The 22,914-nt window shown below is 44.1% G+C and overlaps 1 protein-coding gene across 1 annotated transcript in view; it reads right to left on the reverse strand.

The window, feature by feature from the left end:
• ndst2a (N-deacetylase/N-sulfotransferase (heparan glucosaminyl) 2a) overlaps nucleotides 1-22,914 on the reverse strand; it is a 45,992-nt gene that overhangs the window by 7,418 nt on the left and 15,660 nt on the right. Inside the window, exons 2-10 of the mRNA XM_084021608.1 lie at nucleotides 19,026-19,072; nucleotides 17,215-18,760; nucleotides 15,999-16,086; nucleotides 13,934-14,088; nucleotides 9,413-9,598; nucleotides 8,164-8,292; nucleotides 5,092-5,274; nucleotides 4,915-5,011; nucleotides 3,449-3,572 (exon numbers count right to left, since the gene is read on the reverse strand). Coding sequence (XP_083877734.1) covers nucleotides 3,449-3,572; nucleotides 4,915-5,011; nucleotides 5,092-5,274; nucleotides 8,164-8,292; nucleotides 9,413-9,598; nucleotides 13,934-14,088; nucleotides 15,999-16,086; nucleotides 17,215-18,288 — 2,036 coding nt within the window. The 5' untranslated portion in view covers nucleotides 18,289-18,760; nucleotides 19,026-19,072. The remainder of the gene's footprint in view (nucleotides 1-3,448; nucleotides 3,573-4,914; nucleotides 5,012-5,091; nucleotides 5,275-8,163; nucleotides 8,293-9,412; nucleotides 9,599-13,933; nucleotides 14,089-15,998; nucleotides 16,087-17,214; nucleotides 18,761-19,025; nucleotides 19,073-22,914) is intronic.

A 22,914-nucleotide genomic window follows, 5' to 3' on the forward strand; every position in this document is an offset into this window, starting at 1 on the left:
TACAATCCTTGGGTTAGTTTGTTGGCTTTTACGCCATCAACATTGGATTAGGGCGAATCATCTAAACGTGGCTGCAATATGACGGCTACTGTTAATATTACTGATAGAACTACTACCAACACCAAACAGGTGGAGCCTGGTCTGCTCCAGATTTCTGCCTAACTCACCACTGTGGTGCTGTAACTCTTGCTCCTGGTGATGTCAGGACTCACCATTCAATGACTTTGTCAAGTGTCCCGAGATAACTTTTAGTATGATATAATAATAATAATAATAACTTGGACTTATATAGCGCCTTTCATAGTACTCAAGGACGCTTCACAAAAAGTGTGTGTGTGTGTGTGTGTGTGGGGGGGGGGGGGGTTGGGGAGTTAGGGATCAAAGGACTTAGCGCAAAGAAATTTTTTGAGGTGCTTTTTGAACATGGGCAGGGATGAGGCAGAGCGGATGTGGAATGGGAGACTATTCCAGTTTGTAGGGGCATGGGTAGAGAAAGCCCTGTCCCCAAATGTTCGCAACCTTGTGCGGGGTATTGCCAGCAGGTCCTTGTCAGAGGACCGCAGGGAGCGTGACTGAGTGTAGGGGTGGAGGAGATCCTTGAGGTATTGTGGTGAGAGTCCATGGAGAGCTTTGTAGGTGAGCAGGAGGATCTTGTAGGTGATGCGTGACTTGACTGGCAAACAGTGGAGCTGTTGGAGGATGGGAGTGATATTCTGCCAGGGCTTGGTGTTGGTTAGAACCCTAGCAGCTGAGTTCTGGACACGCTTGGCGGGCAGTCCAGGCAGGACACCGTTGCAGTAGTCCAGGCGGGAGGTGATGAAGGCGTGGATGAGTGTTTCTGTGACTGAGTGCGTGAGTGAGGGCCGGAGTCGTGAGATGTTTCTGAGGTGATAGAAGGCAGACTTGGTGGTGTTGCTGATGTGAGACCGGAAGGAGAGAGTGGAGTCCAGGAGGACGCCCAGGTTGCGCACCTCAGGAGAGGGGGAAAAGCCGCAGCCATCCACAACCAGGGCCAGGTCTCCAACCTTTTTGAGCAGTGGTGCAGGGCCCACCACCATGAGTTCTGTCTTATTACTGTTAAGTTTGAGTAGGTTTGTGGTCATCCATGATTTGAGTTCCTGCAGGCAGTTGACAAGTTGTGTGGGTGGGAGCTGGGAGGAGGGTTTTGTGCTGAAGTAGAGTTGAGTATCATCGGCATAGCAGTGGAAGTTGAGGCCATGTTTACGGATGATATGGCCTAGAGGTAGCATGTAGATGGTGAATAACAGTGGACCAAGTACTGAGCCCTGGGGCACACCATAGTTGACAGATGCTGTATGGGAGTTGGAGCCATTTAGGGTTATGAATTGTTTCCGGTCTGTGAGGTAGGACCGGAACCAGGACAGTGCTGACCCACTGAGGCCGATGAGCTCAGAGAGGCGGTGGAGGAGGATGATATGAGAGACTGTATCAAAAGCTGCAGAGAGGTCAAGGAGGATGAGGATGGAGATGAGGCCATTGTCGGCAGCAAGCAGGAGGTCATTCGTGATTTTGATAAGGGCGGTCTCAGTGCTGTGGTGGGTTCTGAAACCAGATTGGAGGGGTTCGAAGAGCTCATGGTGGGACATGTGGTGTTGTAGCTGGGCAGCCACTGCTCTTTCCATGATTTTGCTGAGGAAAGGGAGGTTGGAGATTGGACGGTAGTTGTTGGGGTCATCCGGGTCTGAACCTGGCTTTTTGAGAGTGGGAATGACTGCTGCCATTTTTAAGCTGGATGGTACCACACCAGAGGCCAGAGATGCGTTTATGATGTTAACCATTGGGTGGCAGAGGATGGGAAGACAGGCCTTTATCAGGGTGGTGGGCATTGGGTCCAGTTTGCTGGTTGACGACTTGGCTGAGGTGACCAGTTTTTTAACTTGGTCAGCATCCAGTGGAGAGAAGGTGGATAGGCAGCACTGGTGAGAGTGGTCAGCAGCGTGGTGGGGATATTGTTGGGGCAGTGAGGGGCAAAGGGAGGGCCCAGGAGACTGGAGTTGCTGGTGGATTTTGTCCACTTTTTGTTTGAAGAAATCCAGGAACCTTGAGCAGAGGTCTGCAGCATCTGAGGGTTTAGCAGCATCAGGAGGGTTGAGAAGACGGTTGATGGTGGAGAAGAGCAATTTGGGGTGTTTTTGTTGGTTATTGATGAGCGTGGAGTAGTACTTTGTTTTCGACTGAGCAAGGGCGTCATTGTAGCTTGTTACATATTCTTTGAATGCTTCACGATGGACAGTGAGGCCGGATCTTCTATATCGTCTCTCGAGCCTGCGTCCTGAGGTTTTCATCCTGCGGAGCTCAGGGGTGAACCAGGGGGCAGACCGAGAGAAGGACACGTAACGCGTGGTGAGAGGTGCTACAAAGTCCAGGCTGAGAGAGAGGGCACGGTTGTAGTGTTCCACCATGCCATCAACTGTTTCATGGAGGTGGGGGGTGGCGAGGTGGGTCACTATGGTGTCAGATAGCGTTGAAGTACACACCCGTTTGATGTTCCTGAGTGTAATGGGCCGCTTGGTGCACTTCTTAGGGAGAGGCACAGGGACCGAGAATAGAATGGCAAGGTGGTCAGAGACAGCTAGGTCAGTGCACTGGAGGTGGGAGGGGGTTATGCCAGCACAGCACACCAGGTCCAGTGTGTGCCCTTTGTCATGTGTGGGGCCTTGTACATGTTGTGTGAAATTAAAGCAGTCCAGCAGTGAGAGCAAATCAGTAGCAAGAGAGCAGCTACTGGAATCCACATGAATGTTAAAATCACCCAGAAGGATAGTAGACGGGGATTTTGGGCAAACAGTGGCAAGCAGTTCAGTGATATGACACTATAAATAAAATAAAACTGAATTAAACAAACCACACCAGAGACCCAACTCTTCAAGTGGACTTGATCACATTGTTTACAGCTTTCACCAGCCCAAAAGAACCGGACTAACCGGTGGCCCTGAAAGTACCCTCATGTTGTTTCTGTCCAGTCTGAATGAAGTGTGCTTTGTTCAGACTGAATTAGGATGATTTTGGATTGAGTCTGGTGGCTTTGAGGGAGAGCAAAATGGCTGTTCCTTTTCACACTCAACTCTTAACTGTTGAATTAAATGTATTTTATAGGTGTGTGGAAAAGCTTGTGCAGAGCTGCAGAGAGGAGCACCTCTCCTCATTCACTCGACATATTACACCTTTACATTCATCCCGCGTCCTGGTGATAAACCAGCAAGGAAAACAAAACCACTGGAACTCTGGATCTTTTACACTGACTGTGTTTACTTCACCTGGGTATTTTATGAATACACTTCAAGCCCCTACAAGGACCGGCCAATCAGCCAACCTGAAACTTAGACAATAGGGAACACCACAAAAATGCATTGAAACCTAAGCAGTGTTGCGTTCAGGTGGTGACTGAACATTGACGGTGTTCAGTATGCGGTCGCCTCGTCTTTACCAGTCAATCCCGTTGTCATAGTTTGCTCCACTGAAGAACTGGATCTCCTCAAAGGTGGTGGGGCTGGGGAAGGAGCTGGTGACTGCTGGGTGGAGGCTCAGGAATGAATGAAGTGCTGTCGTGCCTTCAGGTAAAGACAAGACAGTCAGAATACTGAAGAAACAGATATGTACATAAGACTAGGGATTGATTTCACATCAGGATAAATAAAAAAACACTCCATAAATTGATCACTGTGAATTTCAGAATAATCTGAAAATATTGTCATGAGCGACGTGCTTGAAAAATCTTGTGATCATGGTAGAGAAGTGAAAAATACAACCTGATTTTTAAAAAATACAAAAAATAGGGAGACCTGATGATTTAAAATCCTCATATTTAAGATTTGATTTTTTTTCAATATAAAACGTTGTCACATGCGTTTCTTAACCAAATGTAAAGTGATACCAGTATGTTTTAGTGCCTTTTAAGCATATTTTCATGATTATCAGGATAATATCACGAATCCCAATTATTTTGCCAGGACACTCGAGACTCATCGTCCCACGCCTACAACAGACAAAGATAAAGATGAGGATGAAGAGCTGCATGATTCTTTCAATATATATTGCGATAGGAAAAATATCAGGAATATCTTTCCTTACATATTGTAACAATTGGACGTGGGCGACGATGATGGGAGCCCTGTTCCTCCCGGCAGAGAGAGAGGGTGAGCGAGAACAAAGGAAGCGGCGAGGTCAAGGTGAGGGCTACTGGGATCCGACCTAAAGCTCACAGTCAGATCCCAGAGCCACCCTAAACCCGGGTCTCTCCAAGACCACCTGATATAGACTCCAGGGAAATGATCTGCTGGGGAAAGGCTCAGAGTAAACTTATATTTAAAGTTCATCCTGAAAGTGTGGCTGGCTGACCTCGACTGGAGCTCATTAATCACTAATACTGGATTAGTCATGGACATGAGAATCATGGGAGTCTTCCTCTGTATCAACCAAAATAGTTGTAGCTTTTTATTTGCCAACATTACACGCCCTGCGGTGTGACAATATGAAAATGTCACGTCACGATTATCCTGCCAAAGTAAATGTGACTGACAATATTAATCGTCAAAATATGTTTCCAACTCTGAAAATGGCACTGAAACACACTGGAATATAATAATGTAACAATATTAAAATATTCATACTGGATCACGTTACATTTAGTCAAGAAGCTAGTTTTTATTGCATCAGACAGAACGCACGTTTTTTAGTGAAGATCATAAATGACAAATAACAAATAGAGTATAACACAATTTTAAAAAATCGCAATATTTTGTGCTGCTGTTGGAAACTCACTACCATCAACCTATTGGCAGTGATTTTTTATCGTTATCCACATCATCCAAACCCTAAATGTGACTATTGCTCATGCCTCGCAATGCCAATGCACAAACAACAATTCATGGTGCAGCCCTGAGGGAGTGCTACCTGTTTTCTGTGGTCCAACGACGAGGAACTTGGGGAGTCGGTCACAGGTCTTTTCTTTTGACCAGATATCTTTGTGTCTCTTGTCATGACAAGGGTTCTGAAAGATGATTACATCAGACTCAGTGTCTCTTCCTGGATTAATCTGTGAGCTTTCAAGACCAGAATCAGTATTCTGACCTGCCAGAGTGGGTCTCTCTCCTCAGGGAAGATCTGGAAGTACTTCTCAGCCAGCCTGATGGGGGGCAACGTCTGCAGCCGGAGGTTGGTCCAACACTGGACAAACTTCACCAAAGACTCAAAAGTGTAGAGACCCAGACGATCGTTGCCGTAGTTAGACAGGTGTGTCATGAAGATACTGATCTGGATTCAAGCGCACATGTTAGTTCACCTAGAGCTGCCAGAGCAACAACAGACAGATACCACACAGAGAGGAAACATGCTGGCCGAGAGGACACTCAAGTCTTCAGAGGGCAAGTCCAGTTTCAAGTCTTCAAAGGGCAAGTCCAGCTTCAAGTCTTTAGAGGGCAAGTCCAGTTTCATGTCTTTAGAGGGCAAGTCCAGTTTCATGTCTTTAGAGGGCAAGTCCAGTTTCATGTCTTTAGAGGGCAAGTCCAGTTTCATGTCTTTAGAGGGCAAGTCCAGTTTCATGTCTTTAGAGGGCAAGTCCAGTTTCATGTCTTTAGAGGGCAAGTCCAGTTTCATGTCTTTAGTCCAGCTGGTACCACCTCTGCCTTATGAAACCCCCTGATATTTAACATTATAACTAATGAACACACATGACAAACTATTCATCTGTGTTTCAGACTTTCATGTTACAACAACCTTGTATTTTTTACAGTGTATGACTATATATTACAGTGTAATGTAGGGTGCTGTCCATGATGATAGTGGTGCTGAATGTTAACAACTGATCCAATTAGTCCAAATACAGACTGAAAAGCTTATTTCTATTACAATGTTTAAATCATGACCTCGTTATTCCAATCCTTAAAGAGACAGTGTGTAGGAATTACTCCCATCTAGTGGTGAAATTGTATTTTGCATTCAAAGGAATAGTGCCCTCTAGCACGTCACTTTATTGTAACTCCGGTAGCCGTTATGTACCAAGAAGCTCTGACAACATGTCATCCAACACCACTTCACCAGTATTCTTTCAGGTGATGAGGTTTCAAACAAACATGTGAGCATCGATAAGCAGATACTCCTCCAGCAAGATAGTGATTTATGTGGCCATGTTTATAGTGGTTACACAGTGGTAATATTTAATTATTGTTTTAAGAAAGTGTGTGTTTATGTATGTGTGCATCATTTATGAATTAAGATATTGGTTGTAGCCAGTGTTGTAGGTAACGCGTTATAAAGTAAGTCAAGCAATCAGTAACTTCGTTACTTTTTTAAAAAAGTAATCCGTTATTTTAAGAATTTCTCCGGATAAGACATGCTTTGCATCCACACTGGACAGCAAGGACGCCCTGCTGGCTGCAGTGACCATTCCTAAATTCTGCGCTGGGTAAAGGATGAGACTAAAAAAAGACGCTGCCAAGGTGCTGCTTGCTGCCGAGTGCCGTGCGCTGGGGCATCCACTGCCGGAGGAACTGCCACCTGCACCTGTCAGCGGAGGAGACGCCGAGTCCGACTTTTTTTCATTTACAGAGGACAGACAGGTCTCAGAGTCGGTGGACACTGAAATTGCTGAGTATCTTAAGTCAGGTGTCGAGATCGATATGTTAAACAAGTTCCCCAGGATCAAGACAGTATTTCTGCGCTTCAATACTCCACCACCCTCCAGCGCACCCGTGGAGTCTCGTTCTTACTCCCAGGAGAAATCGACTGTCGGACAGACGTTTCGAAAATCTTCTTCTGCTACGTTTTAATCACTACTTTGAAGAGTAAATGTAAGTGGACGATGGTAAAGTGAATTTAGGCCTGTGACACTTGAATAGTATTTTAGTTCGGCTATTTGTCATTTGCCTGTGTGCCAGTGAGCGATTTTATACGGCCTGTTATCATTTTTGTTCGACATAGATCCAGCTGTTAAACATTTCTGTTAGATCGTTGACTGGTCGTTAATTTCTAAATGGATCTGAATCTGCTACCTGTTTACCTCAGATTGTGTTTACAATTAAGCACACTTTATGCACTTTCATAACTGCATTCGGGTTAAAAAAATCCAGGAGTTACCTAATCTTGTTTGATGCTCATATGGAGGCTACCTGGGCTGGGTAGGTGTGAATGTTGATTCATATGTTATGTGATAAAAAAATATATATTAATTAATAAAGCACTATGTGGCATATTGCTAACTGTCTTTATTGTTATCCTGCAGAGTTAATTAGTTTGGATGACTGACGTTATTCATCATTGTAACAACTTCTCGGTGCGTTTAAAGGAGGCTGTGTGTGTGTCAGTTAAGTTGCAGCATGTGCGAGGCGCTGCAAACAGCTTTTAATTTTTGGTAACGCATGAGTACTCTAACACGTTACTTTTATTCACAGGTAACTCTGTAACGTAACTGATTACTTTTAATTGATGGTAACGTTGTAACCTAATTAACTACTTCCCAAAGTAACTATACCCAACACTGATTGTAGCTAATAAATTACTTAAAATGATACACACTGCCCCTTTAAGACTCAACTGTCTGAGAAAAACATGATCCATTGTGAAGCAAAAGCAGCAGAGCACCATCTCCTGGAATGTCATCGTAAATTCAGACCCTCTCCTTTGTTTCGGTAGTGATACATAGAGACAAAAACTAAAACTGAAATTTATATACATTCATTTTTTTGTGAAAAAAAAAATTGCTTAATAACACGTGGCCACCGCGTTAAGGCGTGGGGAAAAGATGATATTTGTGAAAAAATATGATTGCTTAATAATGCGTGTCCACAAGGTATTATGCCATGGCATATTAAGCGTTATTAAGCAATAATATTGTTTTCACAAATATCACCAGAGGGGCTCCATCATATTTTAACCTGGAAATGTTTGTTTTATTTTTAGTTTATCTTGAATATGGTTTTCATTTAGTATTAGATACAACCATTTTTACTTTACAATAAGAACTTTGGCTCCAAAAGGAAAAACTGAGCCCAATATTGCCTTTGGAAATATGTATGTGGAACAAGGTAAACATCCTCTCAAAGCTCTTTTGCATTCAAGTCTTAAGTCAGTCGAGTCTCACAGCAGACGAGACTTGGTCTCAGGTCTACAGCAATGGTGTCTGTGTGGCGGGTCTGGTTTTCTTACAGGGTTCAGGAGGACCGTGAGGAAGAGTTCGCCTCCTCGTATGCTTTTGTCCAGCTCCTTGGATCCTCCTGGGTATTCATTATAGAAGATGGTATGAGTGAACAGACCACAGGTCTGCCTGGGCAGCACCTGAAAAACACAAACGGACCGTTAGTGGTTTGGTGTGCCTGCATGAGTGAGTCTCTCTGGACATTTTACCTGAGTAAGTATTAGAATACTGGATGAACAAAGGTCAAACTAATCCACGTAGCATGAATGTCAGCTACACTCTGCACTGTGTCAACATCAATTTCTGCATTTGCATTAATATGTCAAATTTGTATGTGTTCATTCTCTGTCAACACTCCCATTTTTAATGTCTTAAGGCGTTTGGACAATGAAAGGTGTCCATGCCTTTTTGGGCTCTACATATTCCTGCATGTGGTCATGTGGGCTCCTGCTACTGTGCATGTGGAGGTCTGGGTTACGGAGCTATCACGGGTCTTATTATCACGCAGCTATGCAGGGTGTGGCACCAGGTTTTTCTTTTCTTTTCTTTTACATAATTGTCACAATGAAAAGTATAATTCACACTACCATCACATCAAAATGTCGCCATTAACCGGGAAAGGATCTCAACCAAAATTTACAGCAAATTCAATCGGTTGCCATTTGTGCTCTAAAACTGCCATCTAGTGGTCACTGTGGTAAACACCACATGAAATAAATAGCTTAACGGTATTGCAACTCTTTTGGAATGATTATATGGTTTCTCCGATCTTAAACATGTCAGGGACGTTTCGTACAAATATGACATATTAATGTGGACGCAGAACTAGATGGTTTTGATCTAATTCTCCTTCCGTAGATTTCTGTCCAATAAAACATGTGAACTCCTGACGGTCTCTCTGTCCAACTAATTGCTATGATTCTTCGTCACCAAGGATCAACTTGTTTGAGGAACAGTTGTATCTGTTCTATCCGTCTGCTTCCTTCATGTCTTTTCTCTCTGCATTGTGAGTTTCACATGCTCTCACGCACAAAAGATACTCATCTGTAACTGATCACTACCAAGGCTGTAACTAAAGGCTGAGGAGAAGAGCCGATCAGATGAGCAGAGAGGCCACCAACCAGTGGCTGTGGCCAATAGGTGGCTGCACCCAAACTGGAATGAAAGCGGTCTCCCCACAGCTGCACAGAAAACCACCATCACTTCCAAATCTAGTGTCTTAGTGTGGAGAAAGATTTCCCAACAGGACCACTGACTGACCTGGATCCCGTTGTGGATGAAGCCCCGGCGGTATCGAGCGGGTCTTAGATGAGGGTACTCCTCGGTGCTGGTCACCTTGATGCCCCACACAGACTTCCAGGCCTCATAGAGCTGGCTGTGAACAGGGTAAACCCCCGAGTGGTGGGGAGCCACTGCATAGCCCATATCTGTAGGGATGCCGTGCTCCTGGAGAGACGCCGGGACAAGGAGGCAAGCAGAGAGGAACATGTTATCACCCGCTTGAATTGCATGAATTGAGACCGACTGTAAAAACTCTTGTGGATCCAGTTAGTCCAGTTGTTTTCATGTGTGACGATGTTAGTGTCCATAGTAGGGGTGGCAATATGGCCCTAAAAGAATATCACAATATGTCAGGGTATTTAGGCGATAACGAAATATTTGACAATATGACAAAATGCTGAAAAAAAGATTATTATTAGGTTATTAATTTCAAGAACATACAATAGCTTGGTTTCAGTCACGTGATTGTGATGACGCGTTAAAGGGCGCGATTTCCAAATGGCTGTCCGGAAGTAAAAATGCCGACTATGTCTATGGAGGAAACCGTTCCAGAGAGTCCGTATTGTAGGGATTTAGAGCCAGTTTCTAGAATACGATACAAACAATTAGTATGTTGGGCGTGACCCGTACCTCATGAGTGAGTTTTCTGGAGCGAGGGACGTGGCTCCCGGAGGAGGCTCACGGACCTTGGCATCGGGTACCCCGAGGCGGAGGAGGAGGGTCCGCCGACGCAACCCGCCGAACCCCGACCGCGTACGTGTAAAGGCTCATTTAAGCCCAAGTTATGCTTCCGCGTCGACACAACGCAAGGGGGCTTACGGACCCATTACGTCCTTGCGGACCCCCCTTATGTCCACCGCAAGGGCCTGACGTGCACCTCTCAAAAATCCTAGACGCGTGTCGAGGCGGCGCAGCACCAACGCAGCGGCATTGGCTGTGATTGGTCCGCTAACTACATCCGCTGGGGACCGCTTTTCCGGTTTCCACTCATAAACACAGCCATTTAAACTTTAAATACTTTTATTGTTTGCACCTTGTCGCTTTTGCACAAAGAAATAAAACACTGAAAAATTGTGGATGTTTAAAGCCAGAAGGTAAACAAATAGACTATAACGAGGCTAACGACGATATACGTCAAGAGTCTCGGTCGGTCGGTCAGTCAGTCTTTACAAAAAACATAGCGCCCTTTACCGGTGTGGCATTGAATTGCATTTTGACATGTAAACCCAACGCAGAACCATCACGGTCTACAAGCAACTGCGTGGCCATTGCGTGATCACTACGCGGAAGCATAACCGAGGCTTTATGCTCTACGCTAGACACGCATACGGATACGGACGGAGCCTTCTGTCCGTTCTCTGCGTACATTTCGTCCGTATTTCTGTCCGTATCCTGCAAGCTTGCGGATGCGTACCGATACGGACCCAACGTTGCAGTTCCAACGGAAATCGTGGGGGCAGTGTCGGCATTGTCGGTGCGTAATTGTGGGTTCGCATGGCCGTGGGCTGCCCGGTGTTTGCGTGAGGTCCAAGCGCTTTTCACCCAGGTCTGAGGGCTTGAGTCCCGACAATTCGCCCCGGTTCGATTGCCTATTTACGGGCAGTATTTCGGGCTGCACGTCTTAGAGTTTTGAGTCCGACGGAGCAAAGTAAAGTTCCGCTGCTGCTGAGAAACTAGTTCCTCAAAAAATGGATGATTCATGCGATGCGAGGTTAGTTTTGTTTCAAATATTATTCTATCAACACACATATGTGCATCGACAGTCTAGTGTTTTAATGGATTTGCCTCGGGTGCACTGTGGAGTGGGCAAGACTGTTTTTAATGCTTGTCTAGCTAAGAACCATTGACTTGCGCTAGCCATAGCATAAGCGAACTCGGCAACTAGAAGAGCTGAATGAAATTTCTTGAAAATGTCTCCAGACGTCTCAAACACACCGGCTCACTTGGAAAATAGGTCTTATGTCCAAAATTCTGAACTATCCCTTTAAAAAACGTTTTAAAAATGACACGAGGAAGCGAATGGTGACCACTAGTCGCTCAGCCGGCGTCACCGGTGAATTGTGCGAGTTCCCATGCTTAATGTGAGCAGCCACCCGGCGAAGCCAGTTGTCGAAAGCCCCGACGGACATCCTGATATACTGAAAATGACGTTCGTCGTCAATTTCTCTCATCGGTAAAACCAATGACTGGAATTCTCCGTCCACACTCGGGATGTATTCAGTGGTCTCACAGACCACCGGCGTCTACAACGCTGCCTGCGATTTTGCCTCCTTCTCAATAGATGCAGGATCGTTATCTCCTCCATTGTCCAGTCGCCATGTTTGTTGTTGTGATAAACTTATTTTTTTTAAACTTTATTGGAGTAACGTTTTAATGTGAACGACGCCCTCTAGAGGATGTTTTGCTCAACATCCATTCCAACCTAGAGGACGCATGAAAGCATGAGGGCAGCGACGGTAAGAACGTTGATTACGCACGTCTCTATTTACGCACGAAATGGAAGCATAAATGAGCCTTAACGCGGTCAGCACGGAGACAAGTAGTCCACCAGCAGCCGCGCCCGACTCATGCGGGCCCGATGGGCGCCCATGGTCGGGAAGGAGGGGGGAGAGCGCTGAACAGAGTGGCAGGCGAGCCCGAGACTGCACCGGGCATCCCGAAGTCTGAACTTAGGGGGACGAAGGCAACTGGTGCGAGCTTTTTACAATTCTCACCTTTATGGACGACAACCTTTGGTACTCTAAAAAAAAAAACCTTTCCCTTTCAAGGGTAGAACGATTGTAGCAGCCGTAAACTACACAAAACATGGGCATCTTGACTTTTTCACACGGCAGTTCAATGGGCAGACTTCACATCCTGCCATCCATCTGGATTTAGCTCATCGCGATGCAGCACTGTGACGTCACGTGGAACCAACCTATTGCAACAAAATAAGTGTTATGCTTTAATTTGTCAGGGTAAACCTAACAGTTTACCTTGAAATATTCAGTAAAAAGTACAGAATATATATTGCTCAGTTAAGTTTCAGTTTAGTCCGTAGTCACTTTAGTCTGTAAACAGCATGAACTCTTTTTGGGGATTCCTTCTTCTGCAGTATTGCTTTCAGCCATGTTGGCTTTCACTCATGTTGTTGAGCTGCGTGACGCATGTGAGCGTACGTCTGCAGCATAATAGTGTGACGTTATGACATCAACCAATCAGAATGTCACGATATGATTTTTTTTATCATGTAAAAAAAAATACACCGGTATTATAGTGAATGATATATGGCCCAGCCCTCGTCCATAGTAACCCACGTCACTGATGAGACCATTTCATGGACCTCCACTCCACTGTAGAAAATGACCTGTTGTGACCTCGAGGATAATCACGGTGTCGTGAAACTTTACAAGCACAAACTAGAGACCGAGCACATTCAGAGGATTTACTAGATATGTCAACATGAAGGTGCTTGTGAGCAGTTTACATAACGGAAGCATTCGCCATCCACCCACTGAAAAAGGCAGTTCTTGCAGAAATGTAAAAATGCCAAACGTTTTCAATATCAAATCCCAGCCTGACTTCTTCTATGGTGTCCATCAATGTATACGCATGTTAATGTTGTATTGGTACATGGTATCAACTCAAATAAGAACAACCAAATTGTTACTTATGATACATAATAGAGCATAGCTATTATAAACTTCAATCATGATAGTCTAAGAGTAAGTGTGTAGTCTACACTTACTCTATGTTTTCAATTAATTAATATTGATCTGATATAGGGCACACACTTCTGAGGTGCAACTCATATCTCCAGCTTTCAGATGAAGTCCACCACTTTTATGTGGCATCTACTGTTGCCATCATCTACTGCAAGAGAATAAAGTCGAGCTGAAATTAAAAATGCCTTTTTAACTGTTTAAGATCACGTCTCCGGTCATATTGTTCACCTATTTAACATTTGCAGAACAAATTACAAAAAAAAACAAAAAAACAATTTACTAATAATCCAACATTTTTTCTTCCTGGAAAATGAAATATCAAGCATGCTGAAATCAGATAGCACCAACCAATAATATCATGTCATCCATCCATCAATCAATCTGCAACTTTTAGCAGCACAGAGCTCGTAAACGTCATGGGCTTATCTTTTCAGCCGTCAAATCAGATTCCTCCCAGCGTATGTCCCACCCTTGTGTCCTGCTTCACTCAGAATCATACGCCACTTTAAAGCCCCCTCCATGTAAATGGTAAAAATGGTAAATGGCCTCATTTATATATAGCGCTTTTATCCAAAGCGCTTTACAGTAATGACCGACATTCACCCATTCACGCACACATTCACACACCGACGGCGGAGTCAACCACGCAGGGCGACAGCCCAGCCGGTGAGGTGTCTTGCTCAGGGACACCAGGCACTCAGCTAGGAGGAGCCGGGGATCGAACTGGCAATCTTGCCAGCCAACCCGCTCTACCTCCTGAGCTAAAGCCCCCCAGAGCAGTATTGGTGCTGCTCACCTGAGCAAAGACCTTGTTGAGTCTCATCTGCTCTGCCAAGACACTGACGTTGTGAAAGAGATGCGGCTGCATGTGGCTCCACATGTGGGGAAACCACCAGAAGTCCATCCTGTGCTGCAGCAGCATGTCGTCTCCCCGGTCCTCTTCATCAGTACCTAGAGACACACGTGCAAGCAAGAGCACAGCGTTCAGCATCATTTAGGTCTATTTCTATCAGAGCGTCAGCATCTCAGCTGACTCTATCCAACTGAGCCACACAGTGCAGAGCGATCTACAACGACAACCATACACCAAATACAACAAGTGCATGTGGTCATGGTGACGTCACCCACTGGTGTGTGGGCTACGTTTTCGAAGGCATTTAGTCCGTCGCGTTCTTGGTGTTTTTGTCGGACTGAAACTAGAGATTGAGACCATAAAATCATGTTTACAGTGTTTACTGAGATCATTAATCAAGAGAGAAGTAGAGTAATTTTCTTCACTTTTTTCAGAACCGGAGGTTGCCGCCTGGTTAAAAGAAGACTGTATTAAATTTCAATATTTGAGCTATTATATATATATAGAAGCATGCAGTGGTGATTTCCTCATCTCAAACTATTTATTGAAACAAAAGCCAGCAACAGTGGTGGATATACCACAACAAAACATGTCAATGTCTCAATAACTTGTCATGTGACCAAAGGTTGTCCACCTCTCTGCTTTCTGGGACTCTTCCAGTCTCACAATTCGCTCTGATCTACATTCCAGACTTCTGGAAAAAATGTCCAAAATGGTGCATTATGAAGAATAAAATTAATATTATGGAGCTTCATAGTCAAAGGTTTTACCGAAACGAGGAGGTCCAAAACAACCAAGGAAAAGAAAACACCGGTGGAAAAGAAGGAAAAAAAAAAAGAAAGATTGCGACAGTGCCCGTGATAAAACATCGGACCCGCGTTTCAAAGGTGGCGTGATCAAAGGGATTTCAAAGGGCACAAAGTCGAGGGGAAGGAGCTCAGTGGTCGTGGAGGAGGAGCGTGAGAGTTGTAAACATTCAAAATCTGACAGAGTGCCCTAGATCTGCCAGACTTGCCCACTGGGACTTTAAGTTCACCTGTAAAGGTTAAGCCTCGGTTATGCTTCCGCGTAGTGATCACGCAACGGCCACGCAGTTGCTTGGAGACCGTGATGGTTCTGCGTTGGGTTTACGTGTCGAAATGCAATTCAATGCCACACCGGTAAAGGGCGCTATGTTTTTTGGAAAAACTGACCGACCGACCGAGACTCTTGACGTATATCGTCGTTAGCCTCGTTATAGCATCCACAATTTTTCAGAAATTGGTGTTTTATTTCTTTGTGCAAAAGCGACAAGATGCAAACAATAAAACAAGGTGCAAACAATAAAAGTATTAAAAGTTTACATGGCGGTGTTTATGAGTGGAAACCGGAAAAGCGGTCTCCAGCGGATGTAGTTAGCGGACCAATCACAGCCAATGCCGCTGCGTTGGTGCTGCGTCGCCTCGACGCACGTCTAGGATTTTTGGGATGTGCATGTCAGGCCGTTACGGTGGACGTAAGGGGGGTCCGCAAGGACGTAATGGGTCCGTAAACCCCCTTGCGTTGCGTCAACGCGGAAGCATAACTTGGGCTAAAAGTGCATTTTAGGTTTATCCTGAAATTTCAGCTGAAAGCCGAATATCCCTAACTTTTTGTGAGTAGTGTAGGTCAGAGGACCAATGTCTTACATTGTTTTAAAGGAACTATATTTTCCACAATGCTCTGGGAGCAGAATAAGGGGGTCAATAATGGAGTGACAATATTTAGCTGTCATTGTTTGCAGTCAAGTTATTAACCCTTCGTTATCACAAGCTAAAATGTGCTTAGTGAACCCTTCTTATTCACAAAAGCATATGCTTGATTTTAAATCCAGCCTCATCATTGTTCAAGTTGTTGGACTAAGAAACATCATAGTTAAAGGCAGAGATTCAGGACACCTCCCCTCTTTACACACATGAAGGCAAAGACCCGACGCCAGACTACGTTCCAAACACAAAGCTTCGTAGATATAAGCGGCAGACCTCAATACCTGTGTGGTAGAACTTCCCAGAAAATCCCAAGTTGAAGGTGAAATTCGGGACCAGCACTCTCAGCTTGTTTTGGGTGTTGATCAATGCCTGTGAAAGGATGAAAAACATGCTACATTACTTAATTTGGTAGCCATGAAATTATTGTTGCTTAACCTCACACGCCCACATTATACCATATATGGTCAATGCAAAGCACCTCATTAATGTTTATGCAGAGAAATTAACCTGATAATCAGAATAATGATGAATCACTGCAACTACTGGGAGGGAGATTCAGAAAAGGATTGTGTGGGATAAAGACATCAAGGTGCTTGTGGGTCACAGTCTTCATTAACAAGGTCCTGACAGTAACAGCTCATCCAGCTTGCAGCATGACAACGGTCACTGCAGTACTTCTGTTTCAGTGTTAGTATGGTGACCGTGGCCAGTGTTAGGATTAAGACTCATAAGGATGAGGAGGACATGAGTGCAGTGACTGTGTTAGAGCTGTTCTGGCTTTATGTTCACACTCTGGAGATGAATATTTGAAGATGTGCTGGTGAGGAGGCAGAGGAGACTGACGGTGACTCACTGGAGAGAGAAAGTCTGACAGCCGGTTTCAATTTGTCTATAAACATTTTACTGTATAGTGTATAGCATCAAATAAACTAGAAATTAATGAATAATTTGGTTGTGTTTGTGACATTAAAAAATAGTATATTAAATAAAATAATATGATCACAAATCATAAGGTCTCTCTGCATCAATAAAGGTTAAATAGAATGCATTTAGGTCTGCTGTATTTATTTGATCTGGCTCTATTTTTCTCTTCTCTACCATGATTGGTTCATCCTGATAATGGACATTCACCATATCAACTCACTGAGTGTTTATCGTGATTCAAGATCAAATTCTATATCATACCGCCTGGTTTTAACTAATAATAACATTTTCACTCCTTTTCACTTTAACCATTAAAAACACTGTCATGAATGTGTATTGCTCTACATAGTCCAATCAGCTGACTTTACCCATGAAAAAAAAAATTTTCCAAAAGGTTTAATTTCTATTTGCAATATTAATCATTTATAGAATAAAAGACCCTCAGTGTGCGAGACAGCAACTTTCTTGGCACACAATCTGAAGGTGTTTACATGAATATGAGTGTGTGTGTCAACATCTCCCATTGAACCACGACATTAACATGTGTCTCTGGTGTGACTGCCGCTCACCCACCTCCACGTCGGACACCTTCATACGGGTTCCCTCCTTGCCAACGAATATGTCGTCCACGTCCACCAGGATGTGGCGGTCCAAGGACAAGCACAGTCTCTTCCCCGTCAGGTAAGCGATGGAGTCGACAAACACCAGCTTGTGGAGCCAATAGTTGAGATTGTTCCCAAAGAGAACTCTCTGGATGCCATCGTGGAGCCCCAAGTCCTGGACCACTGTGGCGTGGAGAGCCCGCAGCGGGCTGGGTCCAAAATGTGCCAGTGCCTCGGAGGACTTGGTGCTGGCCAGAAGCACTGGTTCATAGGTAGAGTGGTTGGACTGGAAGATGGTCCAGTCGTCCCCTGGTAACGAGCCCTGCTCCACCTGGTTGGGCTTGGTGATGTAGAGCAGAGGAGCGTTGGGGTTGATGCGGTAATCCCTGAGGCCCAGGTGTGAGTGTAGAAATAGGGGGAAGCCTTTGAGCTGTGCGCTGAAAAGAGAGTTTTCATTTGCTTTGAAGAAGCCAATGACGCCCACTCCATACTCAGCACAGTACTTGTCCAGCAAGTCGCGGTTCCATGCGTCCAGATTGACATATTTCAACACATTTTCATAGATGATGAGTGTGTAGCGTCCACGGTTATGCTCCGTTAGCGTGGGCATGTCTCCCTTCCCAGGAGCGATCTCTGTCCGGTAGTGGAAGCGGCTGGACTCTAGTATGGCTATGATCTCCTGGCCCAGCTGGGAGTAGATGCTCTCTACAAACACCAGGACTACAGGTTCCGTCCTGGAATTGTCCACTGCCTTTACCTGCCGTAGACGTCCCTGGCGCTGGGGGAGGAAAAGTGGTGCCCTTTGGACACCTTGCCCTCCTCCAGCGGCCCCGGTACTCGCTCCCGGTGACATCCCCCCTCCTCCACCGCAGTCACTGAAGGGTAAAGGGGGGGCCTCCTTAATTTTGGGGCTGTTGGAGACGTAGTAAGCGAGGAAGGCCATGGACAGTAAGCAGAAGATGATAAGTGCCAGGATGAGGCGGTGAAGCTCCAGCTGGCGTACACCTCGCATGAGCTTCCACACACCCAGGCCTGCACCTACCATGGCGTTGGATGGAGGAGGTAGGACTGGGCAGCAAGCAGGAGAGCAGAGAGGGAGAGGAGGGGGGAGAGGAGGGGGGAGTGGAGGAGGAAGATTGAGCAGTAAATACTGGCACAGATCTGTGCTGAGGAATAGCCATTTACACTAGGTCACCATGGCCAGCATCATCCATTACCTGCTCTCCACTTCTACACTCTCAGGTGAAGGAAGGAGGGATGATTATTGGATGGATGGAAGGTCAAATATTAGGGGATCCAAGCTGGAGAAGTTGGCTGGGTCCTGAATATCAGGTTCAAATGAGCTGCTTGGTCAGTCTCTTTCAAGCAGCTGTCCAGGTGTCTCTGGGCGTGGATGTCTGTAGAGACATCTGTAGAGGCTGGTGTTGTCTCGCAGTGGCGGAGCCTCTGCTGGTGGTCTGTGTCTCAGGGCTGAGCCCCCCCAGGCCACAGAGCCTGGACATCCCAGAATAAGACACCTAGAGGACGAGGACACAGAAGGAGAGAGGATCAAAAAGAGGGAACGTTTTCGATCAATATTCAGTATATTAGGGATGGATATTTCAAGAACTAATAATAAGAATAATCACTGGGCACTATTTGATCTTTATGAGAAGATTTCTCAATTTCTCCACATAGCACACATTTGTCCAGAGAAGCCGAAACAAAAGGCTTCTCCCTCTAGAGAGAGAACTCATTGATGAACGAGAATATTGTAGTTTGTGGAACGTCTGCAAGTCTCACCTGGAAAACGCTGCAGATCTGAAAACTAATCCAGATCTGGAAGACCCCTGTAAGAGAGAAGAGAGATATGTTTGTAAAACTCTATTCATTTATTTCAAATAACAAATTCAAGAAGCGTCATACAGTTTGAGCCAAAGTTATTCAGGGAGTCCTGGAGATGAAGTCCCATTCATTCCCACATAGAAGCTGGCAGACAGTTGGAGCACTTTGACGATTCGATGGACACTAAACCCTCCTGGTTGAATAATGAGCCCAACAACAACCGGGTATTTCATTCAAAAGTCAAACATCCAGGTATGTGGGAGTGATATTTGATATGTAGAGCATTTTAGTAACAAACACCCCATCGTCATGCTTGAAGTTCTGTTGTGTGTGCTGCTCAAGGCGCCACACACACAGTGAATGCAAAGTGATTAGAATCAAAACTGACTTATTTGTAAGGCATCAGCTCTGAGCTCAGCTGCCTGTTACACTATAGAGACGACTATGTATGTAAGCTGAGGAAAGTTATTTTGTAGCATAATCTTGACTAAAACAAACAGATGCCATTCAAATACACTTGAATATCCATGCCATTCCTCAACCACATGCACAGAGCACTGCTTAGTGCATGGCTATTGAGACCACGCCCCCTACTGGCACTGTGCATGCCTCCATCACATGTACAGAAGATCACTAGAAGACTGGACCACACTTTTAAGCCTGAAGCACAAAGACTATTGAAGGCACACATTTGAGCTTCTGGACTAAACAAAGTGAAGTTTTGATGCTATTATGGGGAAATTTATTTATTCACACACACACACACACACACACACACACACACACACACACACACACTCACACTCACACTCACACTCACACTCACACTCACACTCACACACAGAGAGAGAGAGAGATTTTCGAGAGCTTGCAGTGTTCTGTTCTACTTTCAAATAAAAGCTACGTTGAAATATCTGTTGAAAACATTTTGTATGGATGTTTTCTTATGACTTCTGTTCATATTTATGCTTGGATATAATATATTCCCAGTTAGTTCCCCTAAATTCCCATTAATTCCCATTATTCCCATGGCAAGTTTCCAAATATGGAATATTTCCAAAATTCCCCAAGCTTAAATTCCCGTGGAAATTTACCGGAAACTACTACTACTACTAACAGAGACTACTTTTTTATAGAATAAATATGTTAAATAAGTAATTCTGTGGTCTGTTTATTTTTTCACCTTTCTCACTCACATTATTGCATGTTTATTTCATTGATATAGAATTTTGGTTAAAAGTTACTTAATCGAATCGTGGTTTACAGAATCGAATCGTTCCAAAAAAAAAGAAATTGTCCTCGATTCGAATCGCCAACTACTGTATCGTTAATCGAATCGAAGTGAAGCCAAAGATTCACACCCCTATCGAGGACCAACTACTATATGACTATAATCAGCTGATCTGATAGAGTGACCATCATACAGACACTGATATCATAGAGTCTGAACCAGGACTTACAAGTCAAGACCCTCTGGTTCAGCTGCAGTACTAACCTGCCGTTAAACCTGTATATTCACCATTACCATAAGTCTGTACGCTCCCTGTGACACACAGCAGACACACACTGACATGTGTGGAACGTCACTGCTTGTCATCACTGATCCAGGTAACGATGTCTGCATTCACTGCAGTATTTCTTTTTTTGTGTGTCGCATTAACCTAATGTTTATATACATAGATTTGTTTACTCATGTTTTTTTTAAATGAAAGTCCGTCAGTTTGATGGATTAGAGACCTTGGAGGTTGTCTGTGACCACTAGAGGTCACAGAGTGCAGCCGGTGCATCTACACCACTGCTGCAGAAGGAGGGCATGATGCAGCATTTCCTACTGTGTCCGTCAGCGTGGGCATGTCTCCCTTCCCAGGAGCGATCTCTGGTGCTATGATCAAAGTGCTGTAGGTAAGAACCTGACATTGGTCGGGAGTTCGTTCCACCACTGAGGCACCAGAACAGAGAAGAGGCTCTGATCATAGTACTGTTGCTCTTAAGGTACTAGTTTACTCAGATGAGGACCTAACACTTGTTCTATTTTTAGCTCTTACTTTATCGGCAATGATATGTTGTGGTTTCCTTGTTTCCTTCTTTTGACAAATGTACTTATTGTAAGTGGCTTTGGACAAAAGCGTCTGCTAAATGACCTAAATTGCTGAGAGACATTTGTTTGATTTCAGCGATGGTGGTACCAGCCGGCCAGCTGAAGTAGAGGAGCGAAGTGCTCGCGTCGGATGGGCCAGTGTTTGAACAAAACATAGATGGCAGTCAAAAATGGAGGAACTGCTCCTCTACACTCAACTGCTGCTTGAGAAAATGGGATTTATAAACGGCCTAGAACAACACCATTATCCAAAATAATGACTTCATCATTTAACCCAGGTGAAAAATAAATATACTTTATTCTATTTCACATATGCACTATACTCATAACACAAACAAAGCAAACTTCAATTTCAAGAATCCATTATGTATATTAGTTCATACACGGCCATGTACTTGCATGTGCTAAGAATGAAGTTGTTCCATTTTAGTAGTTAAAAGTCCACTAAATACACTTCAAATTGTGCTTTTCTACCATTAAGTCATACTGATGATTAGTGTGCCTTCCAGTATAATAAAATATATTGGTATTTGTGTTCATTTTTACAAGGGAACACATTATCAGCTCCATCAGTTCTATGAAGTAAAATAAAACATTCTTGCAAACACTAAAACCAAAGTGAAGTATCTGAGCTCAACACTGAGCTGGAGTACAGTCGGGGTGCGGGCCTGAACAAACTATTCATTACAGCCTACCTGTCGTGTCCCAACATGCCTGACACCCTCCTCCTCACCCTGCAGGGACACTTTCCACAGAAACCCCCAATAATGCCCTCCAACAACACTGTAGAAACACACAGCCTGCTAGCATGCAGCACCGCTGTCAGACAGCTGCACTGAGCCACCATTAGGTCCGGGTTTAAGTGAAAAGCTTCTGGGTGCAGCTGGTGCTGGGACGGGTTTTCTCCTGCGTGAGACTAACAAAGCAGCATTTATTCTGCTGATAAACAAACTGCCAAAACAAAGTCTGCAGCAGCAAGGCAAGGCATTAAAAAGAAATCAAGGCTAAACCACGGAGTTCACTTATGATCTAAATGTCCATGGGACGATATGAAATTCCTTGTCACTATCATCCTGGCCAAAAACAATTCACGATATTATCCCTATAATCATCCAAATATGCTGAAAATAGCAGGATAAACATACTGGAATTTGTTAATAAACATATTTATACATATAAGATACAAATCTTTTTTTATTGAACATCCTTTTCAGTGAAAAATAAATCTAATTATCTTATATAACAATAAATAAATCACAAGGTCTCCCTGCATAAATAAGGGGTATTTTTGTATACTGTATTTTCTAATCGATTATTGTATTATTGTGTTTTTAATCACAATCCGGGATAAAATCCTACATCATTCCATCCCTAGTCCAGATGACATGAAAAATGCCTGTCTTCGCCCTTTAGAGCACATCATAAAACTATTTATATACATATATATATATATATATATATATATATATATATACACACAGTCAAGCCCGAAATTATTCATACCCCTGGCAAATTTTTACTTAAACTTACTTTTATTCAACCAGCAAGTTTTTTTTTTATACTGGAAATGACACAGGCTTCTCCCAAAAGATAATAAGACGATGTACAAGAGGCATCATTGTGGGGGGAAAAAAATTCTCAGCTTTTATTTACATTTGAACAAAAAGTGGCATGTCCAAAATTATTCATACCCTTCTCAATAATCAATAGAAAAGCCTTTATTTGCTCTTAGAGCAATCAAACGCTTCC

The sequence above is a fragment of the Eutrigla gurnardus genome (assembly GCF_963514095.1).
Source record: "Eutrigla gurnardus genome assembly, chromosome: 11".
Taxonomy (NCBI): Eukaryota; Metazoa; Chordata; class Actinopteri; order Perciformes; family Triglidae; genus Eutrigla; species Eutrigla gurnardus.